General features: G+C 33.2%; 2 protein-coding genes across 2 annotated transcripts; one reads left to right on the plus strand and one right to left on the minus strand.

Moving 5' to 3' along the window:
• Positions 1-7585: 7585 nt before the first annotated feature.
• LOC131621826 (aldehyde dehydrogenase family 3 member F1-like) lies at positions 7586-10271 on the plus strand. The gene is made up of 9 exons (XM_058892865.1): positions 7586-7876; positions 7966-8131; positions 8312-8518; positions 8637-8761; positions 8900-9004; positions 9091-9266; positions 9345-9435; positions 9508-9657; positions 9749-10271. Exons 1-9 carry the CDS (start codon positions 7676-7678, stop codon positions 10013-10015), a joined length of 1488 nt encoding a protein of 495 aa, XP_058748848.1. The 5' UTR covers positions 7586-7675; the 3' UTR covers positions 10016-10271.
• Positions 10272-10521: 250 nt separating this feature from the next.
• Positions 10522-15769, minus strand: LOC131621827 (polyadenylate-binding protein RBP47B'-like). Its single transcript, XM_058892866.1, has 7 exons — positions 14980-15769; positions 12410-12483; positions 12205-12335; positions 11822-11918; positions 11119-11280; positions 10905-10999; positions 10522-10802 (listed from the first exon to the last, which is right to left on the minus strand). The coding sequence occupies exons 1-7, from the start codon at positions 15617-15619 to the stop codon at positions 10715-10717; spliced, it is 1287 nt and encodes a 428-aa protein (XP_058748849.1). The 5' UTR covers positions 15620-15769; the 3' UTR covers positions 10522-10714.
• Between the last annotated feature and the right edge of the window lie 346 nt (positions 15770-16115).

A 16115-nucleotide genomic window follows, 5' to 3' on the forward strand; every position in this document is an offset into this window, starting at 1 on the left:
TAAATTTACTTATTGGCGGTCAATTTTATCTCGTATTATATGACCTTTTCTGCCCTTGCCAGTATGTTGTTAAAGGTTTTAAGGGCTCTGATTCCAATATTTTTGGCAAATTTGGACTCTTGTTGGAGTCTTAGACTTAACATGTACTTCTTCATCTTCTCGTTGATGCTCGTGACTAGTATGGATTCTTCATTGAACTTGTAAATGTAGGATCATAGAGGCTCGCCCTTCCATTATCTGAAAGATCTCAGACTTTCCACCAACATGGGTTGCATTCTTGATATCTCAAGTGTACAGAAAACAAGAACTTCACAGGGTACAAATTCTCTGAAATTATTGGAACTATAAGGGGATATCTTCCGTGCACTTCATGGTGTCGAAAAGGCAACACAAGTCAATGAAAATCTTGGGATCCATCAGATAAGGAAAAGACAAGTTGATAAGGTCCTATATAGATAGAGGTTTACTGTAGAAGCATTACTAGTCAAGGGCACCAACAATGAGAGGAAGAAGTACTTGTTAATTCAAGAATTTCAATTGGGGTCCATATTCGCCGAAAGTATTTGAATCAGGGTCCTTAAAACCTTCAACAACTTGGGTGAGCTTCTAGACCAGGGAAGACAAGCCTCTAAGAAGAAGAGGGGATATAATTTATTAATCTTTTAGGAAAAGAGAGTGAAAATTTATCTAATATGTATTGTAAAATTGTTGGGCAAGCATATGGGAATGAGACAATCTAGGGGGTTGAATAGACTTGACCCCTTAAACCAATTGCAAAAACTAAATCAATATCATAAACAAAAGAAGGAAATTATAGTTGCTTTACCAATAAATTAAATTCGGAAACTTAGGGATAATATAATCTTAATTAAAGTAAAGAATGATCAATGAATTAGATGAATCATAGACCTAAACTTATATGATAAAACACTATAAGCATGATCTAATTCTAGATGGCATTCTAAATATGAACAATATCTAATTTACATGACAACGTGCATAAAATTAAAAGAGAGAGAAATAAAAATGTACATCAGATATATAGTAGTTTGGAAATTCATCCTCGTTATGCCTACTCCACTCTTCAATGATTTCTATCATTAGAAATGGTAATGTCTTCCACTATTTTAAAGTTTAAGATACAAATATTTTGGTGCAATGAATCATTATCAAATTGAACACTAACAACACAATGCTTTAGCTAAAACATATCTAAAATAATAATCCCTTCTGTTGATGCAAATTACTTAACTGCTAATACTCAAGATCTTCAATTATCTTGGTTCAACAAACTTGATAAACACAATGATTATGCTCTGAGCTTCAATTTTACAGTACCCTTTACTCGGATCTAACAAAGACATGTTTGGAAAGCTTCCCTAAAAGAATAGATATGTCTAGTGTTTTCAAATCTTTGGACTCTTTTACTGCAGTCACCTTCAGATTACATTTCTTGCACACAGACTTTAATATTTTGTTAGAATAATCCTAATTAGATAGAGTCTTTCCTAAATTTTCTAACTTTGTTATTATATGGGAGAAACTCATCTCCATGGAAGCCATGGTTTCACCGTATTCCATACGAAAAAGTTCATACTCTTTTATTATAGTGTTAATTTTAAATTTCTTTACTTATTCAATTACCGCATTGGGAACCTGAAGTGCATGCTACATTGTTTGAGATGTTTTGCAATACAAAATCGAAAAACATATACAACAACGTTCAAGGCGAATATCAATATATTCCTCATTTTCAAATCGCAAGATGTCTTTTTAAGTCTCATCATCAGTCCAATCTTTAAGGGCTTTCTTAACCGAAATGCCATCAACGATACTTTTTGGGACAACATTATCATCCTTTATAGTAACCCAAATCATTTTTTCAACTGACATCAAGCGTAAATACGTGCATTATTTCCAATATGTGTAATTTCTCTCTTAAATATGGGAGTTCTATGGTACAAACCCTTTGGATCATTCTTACCCATATTCATGATATTATAGTCAAATGCCTTGAAATTCTATGGGACACCCAAAGCCAAAAAAATTAATTGAAGCTTGTCTTTCTCAAAAACTTTAAGGAAATTCATGAAGACATAATCAATAACCAATTTGGTAATAAAGTACTTTGGAGACGTCTCTTTATTGTAACATTTAGCCTTAAATCTCTAGTAATCATAAAGTCCAATCTAATGAGTGACTCTATGGAGAATGGCACTACAATTTGTAGAAGATGAAGTGTATAGAGGAACAATAGGTGAAGAAGGGTTTGATGAATATTTACCTTTTGTCTTCTTATTTGTCCTTTGAGTTCTCTTCTTTTTTGGCCATTGGAAGAGAATCATTGCTAGGTCTGGAATGCATCTTGAAATGGACATGAATATTATCATAGAACCTAACAACCACAATCCACAAACAAAAATCACGCAAAAATCTTAAGCAACCATAAGTTTATGAATGTGATAAAGTTTAATTAAGAATAGCAACTAACTTTGAAGAATCTTGGAACTTGATTCAGATGAACTAATGAACTTTGAGTGTTTAGATTCAAAAAGGATTTTAGAATTTTTTATGAGATGAAAGTAGGGGTGTTCAAAACCAAACCGATCCAATTGAAAACCACAAAATCGAACCAAACCAAACTGAAACCGCAAAAAATTGCATTTGATTTGAATGTGTTTGGGTCATTTTTTAACAAACCGCGCGGTTTGGTTCGGTTTACGGTTTGTATTTTACAAATCGAACCAAACCAAACCGAAACCGCAAAAAACTGCATTTGATTCGGATGTGTTTGGGTCATTTTTAACAAATCGCGCGGTTTGGTTCGGTTTACGGTTTGTATTTTACAAACCGAACCAAATCGAACCAAACCGCATTATGTTACAATCCCCCAAACTTCAATTAACTTATATTCAACCTAAACTCAAACCTATTATGTTTTAGCTTTGCGATTAAAAATGATTTTCTCTTCCTCACACTTAAGGTTTCAGTTTAAGACTTTTTAAATCGCTTCAAGCGGTATTGCACCTACTTCTCGTCTTCTTTTCCAAATACATATCACATATTCTTTTCTAGTATTTCATCTCTTAAGTTCTTTCTTTTTCATCTTATTATTTTTATTTTATTGTTCTCTCTTCCAATTACGTTTCTAATGTTCCTCTTCTTATCTAATCGCATCTCTTCTTCTCTTTCTTTTTCATCTTCTCTAATATTTCATCTCCTCTTTTTTTCTATTTCATTATAATGTTTTTGATATTATTTTATGCTACTATTTTATATTTTTTATTCCATTTTTATCTAATATTATTTTTATATTAATTGGAAAGTTGTTATCCAAATATGATGAATTTTGCTGTCGTACTAAATACAAAATTATGTTGTCATCAATATGTGTACGTATGGCTCAATAAATTTTTGTAAAAAAAAACCGTACCAACCGAGCAAATCCAAACCGCATTAGTTTGGTTTGGTTTAGTTCGGTTCGGTTTTATTTCTAAAAACCAACCGAACCAAACCAAACCGCACACTTTTTCTCTTACGGTTCGAATGATTTTTTACGTCAAAATCGCCCAAACCGCACCGCAAACACCCCTAGATAAAAGTGAAAATTAACAATGAGAAATGAACAGTAAAAATGAAAAATATATGTGTATGAAATGGATGGTTGAGATTAGAAGATGAAAAGATTGAACGATTTGGATTTTACGAAATGCTTGATTCAATAAAAAAAGGAGTTTGATTCAAATCAGAAAGGTAAATGTTTGATTTGAGTCAAGATTGTGTTTGATTTTAGTCAAATACACTTGAAAATCTTACACGGGTCATCTTGATATGAGTCAAGGGAGTATGTGATTCGAATCACACACCTCGACCAAAAAAGGTTTTTAAGCAAATGAGTTTTATCTCAAATCAAAGATTGGATGATTTGAATCACAAAACCAAAAATTCCATTTGATTTAAATCAAACAACAAAAAATTTAATTTTAATGAAAAAAATGTAATGCATAAAAAAATTAATGAAGGGGAAAATAGTGTAGATGAAAAACTTTAAGTGGATAAAAAAAATGATGCTGAAAAGAAAATTGTTGCACATGAAAAATGATGAATGATCATGATGAAATATGATATGATATAAGATGCACATATAATATAATTAAATGATCACACACAATAAAACAAATGATCACACATTAGCAACAAATCAGACAAACTCATAATTAAGATAAGTCAAATACGGCGATAAGAAGATTTGGGAATTATAACAATCCTATCAATTAAGATGATTTATTGTATAACTTACTGCGCAAGTAAAAGTTAGTATACAATAAAAATACTATATAAAAAAATAAATATAAAATCAAATATGGTTGGATATGTTTTTCTTCACTTATCTTTAGAATTCATTAACTAGGAACACTTGTCTTATTCACAACTCTTAGACATTCTTGCATCATATATCAATGAAGTAATATAGGTATCCAATTGGAGTTTGGTCTTTTAGGGTTACTATTAGAGTCTTTAGGTATCCATGTCATGAGACCACTCAGAACTTTAATATTCCCCGAGCCTTATATGACCTTTTTCACAATAATAGTGACAATGGCTTTAGGAGAAATATTCTTTCTATTTTTTCTAGTGATATAGGAATTTTTATTATTATGTTTTTAAAAAAAGTTCCCTTTATTACTTGGATTCATAATAGTAATAATATGTTATTTGTGGAGTTGTGTTAATTGTCCTTTGAATTTATCAATTTCAAATTTTAAACTAGGACAAGTATCACACTCAACTACAACTAATTTATCTTCTAAATTTAAATTTAACAAGAGATGCATTATTCTCTTTCAAGAATTTTAAAGCATTTTTAAATTTTAAGACATCTCCCTTAAGTATAAAAACCATTTTCTTTTAGAGATACATCTCATTAAAAGCATTTAAGACTTCAACATGCATTTTATAAAAAGCTTTAGACAACTCATTATAAAAAGGTAAAGAATGTGTGTTTGAATCACCTACCTTCAAGCATCTTTACTTATGTTGCCATCAAATAGAGTGTAACTACTTCTTCTAGACTTGTATTGGAAAATGAATAATCCTCATCTTCTTTCCAAACAATGTAGGCTCTAAGACCTTTGTCTTTATGAATATTCATCTTGTAAAATGATTGTTTGCTTTTGTGCATAGTTAAATATGGACAACCATTCTTGCAATATCGGCTTTACCACATTCATAACAGGTCACTTTCCTTTCTTCCTTCTTTTTATCTTCTCACTTTTTTGACATGTTAGATTTTCTAAACTTTACTATGTTTTTATCCAAATTCTTTAGATTTTTTCTTTTTAAATATTTGTTGTAGCTTCCAAGAAACAAACTCATCTCTTCTTCTTTCAAAGAGTCTTCGTCGATATTATCTTCGTCATCCTCTATCTTGGTCTTAGAATTTGAGGCTTTCAAGGAGATGCTTCTCTTTTCTTTAACATTTTCTTTTTTATTCACATTTGTTTCACTTGCTTCGAATCTTTTCAACCCGGGTTCATGTTCGAAAGGCTTTCCAAAAAGAGTATATATGTCTAATAATTTCAAATTTTGGATCTCTTTTACAGTAGCCACCTTTAGTTGACATTTTTTACACATAGACTTTAATATTTTATTAGCACAATCTTGATTAGATAAAGGTGTTATCAAATTTTTTAACTTATTAATTATATGGAAGAATCTCATCAGCATGGAAGTCACACTTTCATAGGGTTGCATTCAGAAAAGTTCATACTCCTATGTTAAAGTGTTAATTTTAGATTGTTTCACGTCTTCAGTTTCCTCATTGAGAACCTAAAGTGCATGCTATATTGTTTGAGATGTTTAACAATGCAAAATCAAAAAATATACATCAACATTCTAGGCGAATATTAATATATTTCTCGCTTTCAAATCGTAACACGCATTTTAGTTTCATCATTAGTCCAGTGTCTAGGGGATTTCTTAATCGAAACATCGTTGATAATACTTTTTAGGACAAAAGGACCGTCCTCGATAACAACCAAAAGTATTTTATCAATTGACATCAAGTTTACATACATGCACTAATTCTAATATGTGTGATATTCCCCCTTAACTATGAGAGCTTTATTGTATGCACCATTCGGATCTTTCTTACATATATTCATAACTTTTAAAGTCATGAGACTTGATCAAAAGCCCAGCTCTCATCTAATTGTTGGTTTGAAGAAGATCGTAGAATGGTTTAGAAGAGAAAAAAATTTAAATAGATTTTTTTCCAATAATTTTTTTTTCAAATTTAGAGTTAAAGAAGTGAGGGAGGAAATTTTGAAAAGCATTTTAAAAGTGATTACATGATTAAGTTAATTTACAAATGAAATCAACGATAACGAGATAATTTATTCGTTAAATTTTAATTACACTAAACTTTGTGTTCTGGACCGGCCCAGTTATTCCAATTGGGCCAATCCACTCTTTAGCCCAAGGCATTCTGGTCCATACACGCGGTAGCCTTCCCCGACCCGCTCTGGGCAAACACAAGACGCAACCGAGCACGCTGAAGCCTCGTGCTCGGCCACGACTAAGTATCCGCGTTTCCTGGCCTAACGCCTCGCATGGGTCCTCAAAAGATGGAGTCCTTTTCATAGAACTGCCCTATAAATAGCCCTCTAACCCTAGGGGGCAAGGTAATCACTTTCTTACCCAAAATCTCTCACTTTTGTTGTACCTTGTTGTCCAAACACTTACTTTAACATCGGAGTGCCTTGCAGGTACAACTACCTTTTTTCTCTCAATCATCCCGGAATTCAAGCTTCACCATTGCTGGCCACCTGTTCTGCTCGGAAATATCACTTTGATAAAGTGACAACGGATTTAAAATAGTTTGTAATTAAAATTTTTTTAAAGCTTAGAAAGGTTTTCTACGTAAAGAAAATTTTAATTAAGTTGCCTGAAATATTTTAGATAAATAAAATTGTCTTCTCTAAATTTTCTTATTATTTTCTTATTATGTATGTTGATTCTGCAAATTTGAGTAAAAAAAAAAACATAAACACAATTAATATTTTAACTTAAAAGACTAATCTTAAAAGAACGCACTCATTATAAATTGTTGAAATGACAAAGATTATTTATTAAAATTATTTTTACTTAGTTAATTTTTCTTTATTGACTTAAATATATGATACCCTGCAATATAGGTGAGTTTTGTTTTATCTTATAATATTTTTAATCCGTGTACAATTTGAACAGTAAATTTAGAATAGATCAAAAAAATATATTACAGAATAACTTGTACACTTATGGAGTAAAGGATATAGAATTTTAACATTTTAAAGAAATTTAAAACTTTTTTTTACAGAAGAAAACCGAATCTCGCTTATATTATAAGGGTACTATACATTTAACTCTATTTGGATACTATATATTTAACTCTATTTTTTTTTTCAAGCTTATATTGTAAGGGTACTATATATTTAACTCTATTTTTTTTTTTTTTTGGCAAGTAGTTGGATCATAAAACTTATTGCATAAGCCTTTGCAGCTACTAACTAGACTTACTAATTAATTATTTAATTCCATCATATATGAAGGCCTAAAAGAGTGTGTGTGAGAGAGAGTATATATATATACTACAGTTACATTGTTCTAGTGCACAAGTCTCTAATATTACAGTAACATGGAGTTCTCAGCAGAAGCTTTAGAGAAAGATCTAAACAACATGAGAAAATACTATGGAAGTGGAAAAACAAAAGAAGCCTCATGGAGAAAATCACAGCTAAACGGTTTGAGAAACTTTGTCAGAGAAAATGAAGAACAAATCTTGAAGGCCCTTAAGAAGGATTTAGGAAAGCATCATGTTGAAGCTTTCAGAGATGAGGTTTGTTTCATATACTCTCCTTATACCAAATATTAATACATTATATATATAGATATATAGCTATTTGTTTCATCCATGTGTTCTTGCAGGTTGGAATATTAAAGAAATCCATAGATTTGGCAATAAAATCCTTCAAACAATGGATGGCTGGCAAAGAGGCTAAACTGCCACAAATAGCACTGCTTTCAAGTGCAGAAATTGTTGCTGAGCCTCTTGGCCTAGTTCTCATAATCTCATCATGGAACTTTCCATTTGGTGAGTAAAAATATATTCATTTTTACGCGTATAATTTTTTTACACATGCATCTGATCAAATCACATGTTTTCGGAATACGCTATTAGCGTGTATAGATTAAATCTAAGTAAAAAAATTTAAGGTTGTGTTTGTGTATGTTAGCATATGAACAAGTTACATATGATTGGTTTTATGAAAAGGACTGTCCTTGGAGCCATTAATCGGTGCCGTAGCTGCTGGAAACACTATAGTTCTAAAACCTTCAGAGCTGGCCCCGGCTTCTTCTTCTCTCCTATCAACTATTCTACCAAATTATTTGGACATTAATGGCATTAAGATCATTGAAGGGGGACCAGAGGTTGGAGAGATACTCTTACAGCAAAAGTGGAACAAGATTTTCTTCACAGGTCAACCTTACTTTACCTCTTTAGACCAGATACATCAGTTATTCATTTAAAACCGAAATTTTATTTATAATAAAGAATAGAACGAGTAAATTTTTGTGTGATACGGTATCTTTTTTAGGAAGTGTGCGAGTCGGGAAGTTAGTTATGTCTGCAGCGGTGGAGAATTTGACTCCAGTAACTTTGGAGCTAGGTGGAAAATGTCCTGCACTGGTTGATTCACTATCAACTTCTTGGGACAGAGAGGTACAAGCTCATTCAATCTTATCACATGTAATGTTGAAACATATAGTACAATATATCGAGTGTTAGTTCGGCGGTAAAATTTAAGATATTTGTAAAATGACTATTACTGTCACTGAATGTCTGATTTTGAACAATAAGGTCGCGGTGAAACGAATCTTGGGGGCAAAATATGGTTCTTGTGCAGGACAAGCATGCATAGCAATTGATTATGTTCTTGTAGAAAAGAGATTCAGTTCAACATTGGTACAGAAGCAATAAATGGTTCTTTTTTTGAAGTATTTTGTTATGTTAGTATACTTTGATTTTGAAGCATGTATTTTTTTTTATAGGTGGAATTAATGAAGGAAGGGATTAAGAAAATGTTTGGAGATGATCCAAAAGGTTCTAACACCATTGCAAGGATAATTAACAAACATCATTCCAACAGAATCAAGGGTTTTCTCAATGACCCTAGGGTCAAAGAATCAGTGGTTTTTGGTGGTTCAATGGAAGATGATGATGAACTGTAATTAATACTCTCTCTTTTCTTACTTTTCTTTTCATGATTATTATCTGAAGTGTTTTGCATTAAAATTTTATGTAGATTTATTGAACCAACAATAGTACTGGATCCACCACTTGAATCAGCAATTATGACAGAAGAAATATTTGGCCCCATCCTTCCTATAATTACTGTAAGATAAATATACAACTTAAATATTGTCTTTTTCTAGTTTCAATTATTACTAATTCCATGGTTTTTGCAGGTAGAGAAGATTGAAGACAGTATTGAGTTCATAAACTCAAAGCCTAAACCTCTAGCAATTTATGCCTTCACAAAAAACAAAACTATGCAGAGAAGATTGGTATCTGAAACATCATCTGGAAGTATTGTATTCAATGATGCAATTATACAGGTATTCATACGATGATGAGTTTTTTTATCGGTATCTACTATTTTTTACCAAACAGAGTCTAAGATGGTCGGTCTGCTTAATTTTTATTCAGTATATAGCGGATACCATGCCATTTGGAGGAGTTGGTGAATGTGGATTTGGCAAGTATCATGGAAAGTTCTCATTTGAAGTGTTCAGTCACTATAAAGCTGTTGCTAGGAGAAGTTACTATACTGATTTTTGGTTCAGGTTTCCTCCATGGAATCTTAACAAGTTTCAATTACTTGAAGAAGCTTACAATTTAAACTACATTGGAATACTTCTTGCTGTGCTGGGCTTGAAGAGATCAAAACGTGCATTATATCAGGCTTGTAATTGATTTCCAATCATTTTCTGATTACTTATTTTTATGCCAAACATATAATAAGGGTAGCAGGTGCTAGTAATTATGTATGTCTATGTTTATGACTATTTATGCTATCAAAATGTGTGTGTGTATTTTTCATTGATCATGTATGTCCTCTTTGTTTTGTTATAACAAGGCTTGGGTAAGGCAAGGTTTGAATGAAGGATTTTTTTTAATGTACTTTTATCACTCTATTTATATTTTGAAAAGACAATCACTTGACAAGAAGTTAAAGTGTAGACCCACAAACATATAAAACACCACATAAGGACAAGCCATAGCTATAAAAACACGTAATGAGTTATTGAGTTATGTACTCGTTATACCAATTAGTTAATGACTAATTGAAGCATTTAAATCAAATACATATCAACTCATAATTGAGGCTGAAGTTTCCCTGTCAAGCAATGTTTCCTCTGTCCTTTAATATATAACTCAGTTTACCTAATTGGTCGAAATCAGAAGTATAATCAATGGGATCGATCAAATTAAACACTAGTCTACTGATATGCCAATTGTCATGTTTTTACACCGGCCAACCGCCACATGGAAGAAGTATTGGGATTGACTTGTCACCGGAATTTAAACCTAACCCAACTTAATAAATAGTTGCATTTGCAGTTGGGGAGTGTATTGAAATACAAAACCATGAAGTACAAATGCAAGTAGATCCTAAGCTTGCGGCAAGGATGAGGTTTTGTGCCAGAGAGACCGCCCTAAAATGGCATTTCCGTGTATCGAGAGATATGCAGCATTTAACCTGACAAACCAATCACGGATATGTCAGAAATACACAAGAAATCTATATGCTGAAGTTGAGTTGTTTATCTCCCATGTTAAAAAAGAAAGAGAAAACAATTACTTATCAACATCGGGCACTGCCAGAGGATCATACAACTCCTCCCTTTGTTCCATGGTAGGCACAGACATAGCTGTTACGTCTTGGACACCTTCAACCTACAAGCATGAGTGGTCTAATAAAGTTATTGTCTTGAAGTTATTGCCTTGAATAAATAAGAAGTTCTTATTAAGAACCAATGCCATGTGTAAACTGAATTTAAAATTGGATAACTTACCTGTTGGGGATATTGTGCATAGCCAGCATATCCAGCATATGCATACATTGAAGGATCCTGAGCAGCCCCATATGCATAAGCTTCATAACCCTGCTGTCCATACCCATAGTATGCACTCCATTGACTTTGATCCACCTGTTGTCCCCAGCCACCAGGTATGTCCTACAACCATGAACCATTTCGGGTCAACATTTTGTTAGAGCAAACATAACACTCTAAACATGAGCTACTTATTGAACTAATCAGAGATATCAAAACTCATTGATATATAACCTTGAGCATTTTAAACATCAACAACCATAGCTATACATATGACTCCAACGACATCATCTCCTGTTTCATTCTTTAACTATTAGCATGTGTAAAGGATTCTCGATGTCCCACATTGGCCATTCACGTGTTACCATACATTCACAATGTCACGGTTGTTCTGTAGAACAAGAATCTAGGCACATCTCCCACACATAACAGACAAACTTCTACATTGAAGCATGGAAGGACATGAAAAGGGCAACAAAAATTATGCTAGAAGTATAACTCCATGTAGGATTTTTAAAAACCTAAAGAATTTTGGACCACATGCAATCTGCGACTGTACATCGAGAGAGTTTCTGAAATTCAAACGAATGATATACACAAATGCACAAGGTTATATAGTATAAGTATTTTGTCAAGAAAGTAACCATCTCTAAAGGAAAAATACCTGTCTAGCTGTTAGGGGCCTACCCCAAGAAACTCGGATCACTTGTTGACCTATTATCTTTCCCTGCATCTTCTGAATGGCTTCTTCAGCAGATGCTCTGCAGACATCAGATATGAAAAAAGTTAAATGATTCATCACATATTAGGCCTAAGGAAAAAGTATAAAGAGATCGTGAAAGAGCTGTTAAATGATTTTCATCATATAAGAAAAAGTATAGAGATCGTGAAAGAGCTCAAGATGTATGGTAAAATGGGGCAGGGGAAACTTATTTCTTTTAAAAGGCAACATATCAAAATCTTATCATTTCTTTTTAGATTCAATTTTAAAATATTATTGCGAAAAGATTTTAATGATTAGAAAGAGATTAGGGGGAAAAAGAAGACCTAGCCCCAAATTGAACAAAACCACATGCTTTGCCGGGATGTACTTTGACAGAAACAACCTCTCCAAATTGCAGAAAGTGTTGCTTTAGCTCCTCGTCTGAGACATTAAGATCCAAATTACCAACATAAACCTGCATTTCAAAAGTATTTAAGAGCCCCATAGGGAATGAAAATTTCAAAAAATGTTAGGGCTACAAAGACTTACGGTAGTATTGTTTGCATCATATTCTGGTGGAACTGTATTCACTGGGGCGGTGTATGCTGGAACTGGATATGTTGCTGCAAAGGAGATCATAGATAAGTTGTTAGGATATGGAACAATGGTTGAATAGAGTCAATGAAGTCAAGCACAGGATCTTAAGTAGGATCGGCCGGCTTGTGAAAGATCATAAAATTCGGATCGTTAGTAGCATGGCACGTAAAATCCTACTGAAGGGAAAAGGGGTAATTTCATACATATATATACACACACAAAAACATGAAAATCATAATAAAGGCCCAAAAAAGACCCAGCACATCTTTTTTACGATCTTGCTTCAAAAAGCTTGATCTTGACCACACCGGCGATGTAAACGATCTTTTTCTGATCGTAGCATTCTTAGACATCCGTAGCACATAAGATCTTACAATCCACCACTCGATCTTGACTACGCTGATTAGAGTAGTTAAGAATGCTTATAGAATTCAGTTAGCTAATTAGCCGGCGTTGTTATCATTTGTGAATAGAGACGTAACTCTATTATGAAGGGGAAATCCTTGGAGGAGAGATTGCTCTCCTATTTCCTAGTAAAAGTGCTCCTTCTTCGGAATCCAATTATTGAATTCCTAACACAAGTAAATCTTCTAAGCTGTACTAAGTGCCTGTTTGGTTTCACTCTAAGGATGATCATACACTCCTTTGAAGGGTCAAAACGCAATTTAGGAAGCTGCAAAGATGTTCGGATTTTGTTTTAAAAATTGATTCACTTTAATTAAAATTGATTCCAAATGAAGCATCAATTCCTAGCTTCTGCATTTAACATTTTAACCGTGATCAATTCTCCAGCAAAACAATTTGATCTATCAATTTTACCTCTTTCAACATGTCATTTGCAGATCTTTATTTTTTATTAACTGTGTTTCAGGTTGCAACAGCTTCTATCTAAAGGTTAGGGATGAAGAAGAACCATGCTGTAACCTGTAAAAGCCCATTCCTTTTCTTTTCTTACACAACCAGCCCATTAACTTAAGTCATAAGTCTGAATATTTATAGGAGTGTATATTTGTTTAAGTAATTGGCAATGGTTCTAATTATTTTTTATAGTATGTAATTGTTTTAATGACTCTAAAACAAGTGCATTCTTTTTGAGACACAGTAGCAATTTTAGATGAAGAAAAGAGATGCAATTTACAAAGGTTTCTAATGCAATATTCATTACAATTTAATTTTGAATTAACCTATAAACAATTAGATTTAACAATGTAATATAAAATTAAATATTTGTATTAATAGACATAAAATCTAATTATAAACATACATATTTAAATCCATTTTAGTAATTATACATCTAAAAATATTAGAAAGCTAAAAATAATTAAATGTTCAACTTCCAATGCAGGTTTTTTCCTAGTGAGGTAAGGTTCTAGTCGCATCATCATGAAATGTATAATTTTCCTAGTGAGGTAAGGTTCTAGTCGCATCATTATGAAATGTATATCGACACCATACATGACTGGCAGCATTTGAAATTTGATGGATTGCATGACCTAGGTTTGGTAAAAAGAAGGCATAGATTTTTTTAGAACCCACAAACTAATGTTAGATATCAAATGATAAGTGAAATAAAAAAAAAATGAAATGAAATAATTGCCATACCAATGTTAACCATAGAAAAAGAAGAAAAGCTTTCTTTCCACAGTTTGAGAAGGAGATTACTAAACAAGTTACTAGTTCAATTTATATCCCAAATCAAGAGAAGAAATATAGAGATAATGGACAGAATGAGATTGAAGATATATTCCATTCCATCCTATATTAATTAATCTCAACAACAAGAATTAGTACAATTCTATCAAATCAGAACACAGCTAACTGGCTTATACGTAACAGTGCAAGTCTTCAGCCCAAAACCCATTCACTAGTACAGAATATATAATGACACAAATCATGAACAATTTTCTTACACTCCTAATCAGTAAAGACAGAAAACTAAAACTATATATGAAAAAAAATGTTGCTGAATATTATGGTCAGAACTTTGAAGGGCAAGCTGAAAAACGCGTTAGGTTGAAAACTAAGGCCATTTGGATTGATTTATTCGAACTTATTTTCTAACATAAACCTTTGGAAGACTGCTTGAGAGAGCATACGGAAACAACTTAGGGCATATCAATAAGCTGATTCATTCCATAATTTATCCAAAATAGCTTATGAAAATAACTTATAGTACTACCTAATATGAAGACGGTTTGACTTTATTTTAATTTCTCTGTTATAGAAACAACTTATACTATAAACCCTTACATGATAAGATTTTATACTATAAACCCTTAATTAAACTCATCATCCTAATACACCTAACTATATAGCAACATCAATCATGTAGTATTTTCTTCCACTCTAAATCAGTCAAGAAAGAAAATTCAAACTATACATGAAACAGAATGTTGTTGAGCTTATGCTAATTAAGAAAAGCTAAATAACATATACATTACATAAACACTAACATCATAAGCTCCTAATCAAATTCTTCATCCAAAACAACCCTAACTATAAAAGGGTAGGTTTTGTTATACCTTTAGGAGCAGGTGCAGGAGCAACAACAGCAGCACCAACAGCAGCATAAGGATTCTGCGGATAAGCCGTAGTTTTCTTCGGCGTAGCAGCACTAATTCTCATCGGCCTAGTAGAACAATAAACCCCATTCATTTCAGACATAGCCCGATTCCTCTCACTCTCATCAGCAAATTTAACAAAACCATAACCCTTAGACCTTCCCGTATTCGGATCCGTCACAACCTTCGCACCGCGAACCGAACTATAATGAGTCCTAAAAGTCTCTTGCAAAAGATAATCAGTAACATCCGGAGCAAGATCCCCAACGAAAATCGAGTGATCGGGACCGGCATCCGGACGGCGCTCACCGATACCGAACGAAGCCCAGTTCAACCGGAACGTTTGCTCGGTTCCCGGCATTTGAGTTCCGTTGTAGCTTTGAAGAACCCGTTCCGCGGCGGCGTGGGAGACGAATTCGACGAAACCGTAGCCTTCTGGTTGGCCGGTGATTTTGTTGCGGATGATTTTGATGGAGATGACTTCGCCGGTGTGGGAGAAACAGTTTGTGAGGTAGTTTTCGTCGACCCAGTATTGTAAATCGCCTATCCATAGGGTTCGGACTTCTTCTATTGTGGTGGGTTGGTGATAGGTTGTTGCCATTGTTACAGTTTAAGAGAGTTCTTCTGCTAGGCGGAAATGGGTCAAAGAGTGGTGGATTGTGGTGGTGCTAGGTGCTAGGTGCTAGGTGGCGGTGAACTCGGTTTCGGGAAGTAACGCAGTTCCAATACTGCCACCGCCGATTTTAATACAACAAAATAATAATATACATACAACCTTTATAGACGAATAGTTATTACAAATTAATAATACAATAATCTTTTCTTGTTACATTATCTTATCTTAATCTTATCTTAATTTTAATATATATATATATATATATATATATATATAAATAAAAGGTTGTCATGGCCCTGGGCCAGGGCAAGCAGGTCCACAGGCCAGAGCCTCAATAAATGAAGGGGCCTCAAAATATTTGGGCCTTAGGAATTTTAAGGAGTAAATGATTATATGTACCTTTTATTTTGTTACAAAGTTTCTTATTTAGTGTAGCGGTAACGGAAAGCAATTTCAAATTGTAGGTTGTGGTTTTGAGTTC

Source organism: Vicia villosa, unplaced genomic scaffold (genome assembly GCF_029867415.1).
Source record: "Vicia villosa cultivar HV-30 ecotype Madison, WI unplaced genomic scaffold, Vvil1.0 ctg.000011F_1_1, whole genome shotgun sequence".
In the NCBI taxonomy this organism is placed as follows: domain Eukaryota; kingdom Viridiplantae; phylum Streptophyta; class Magnoliopsida; order Fabales; family Fabaceae; genus Vicia; species Vicia villosa.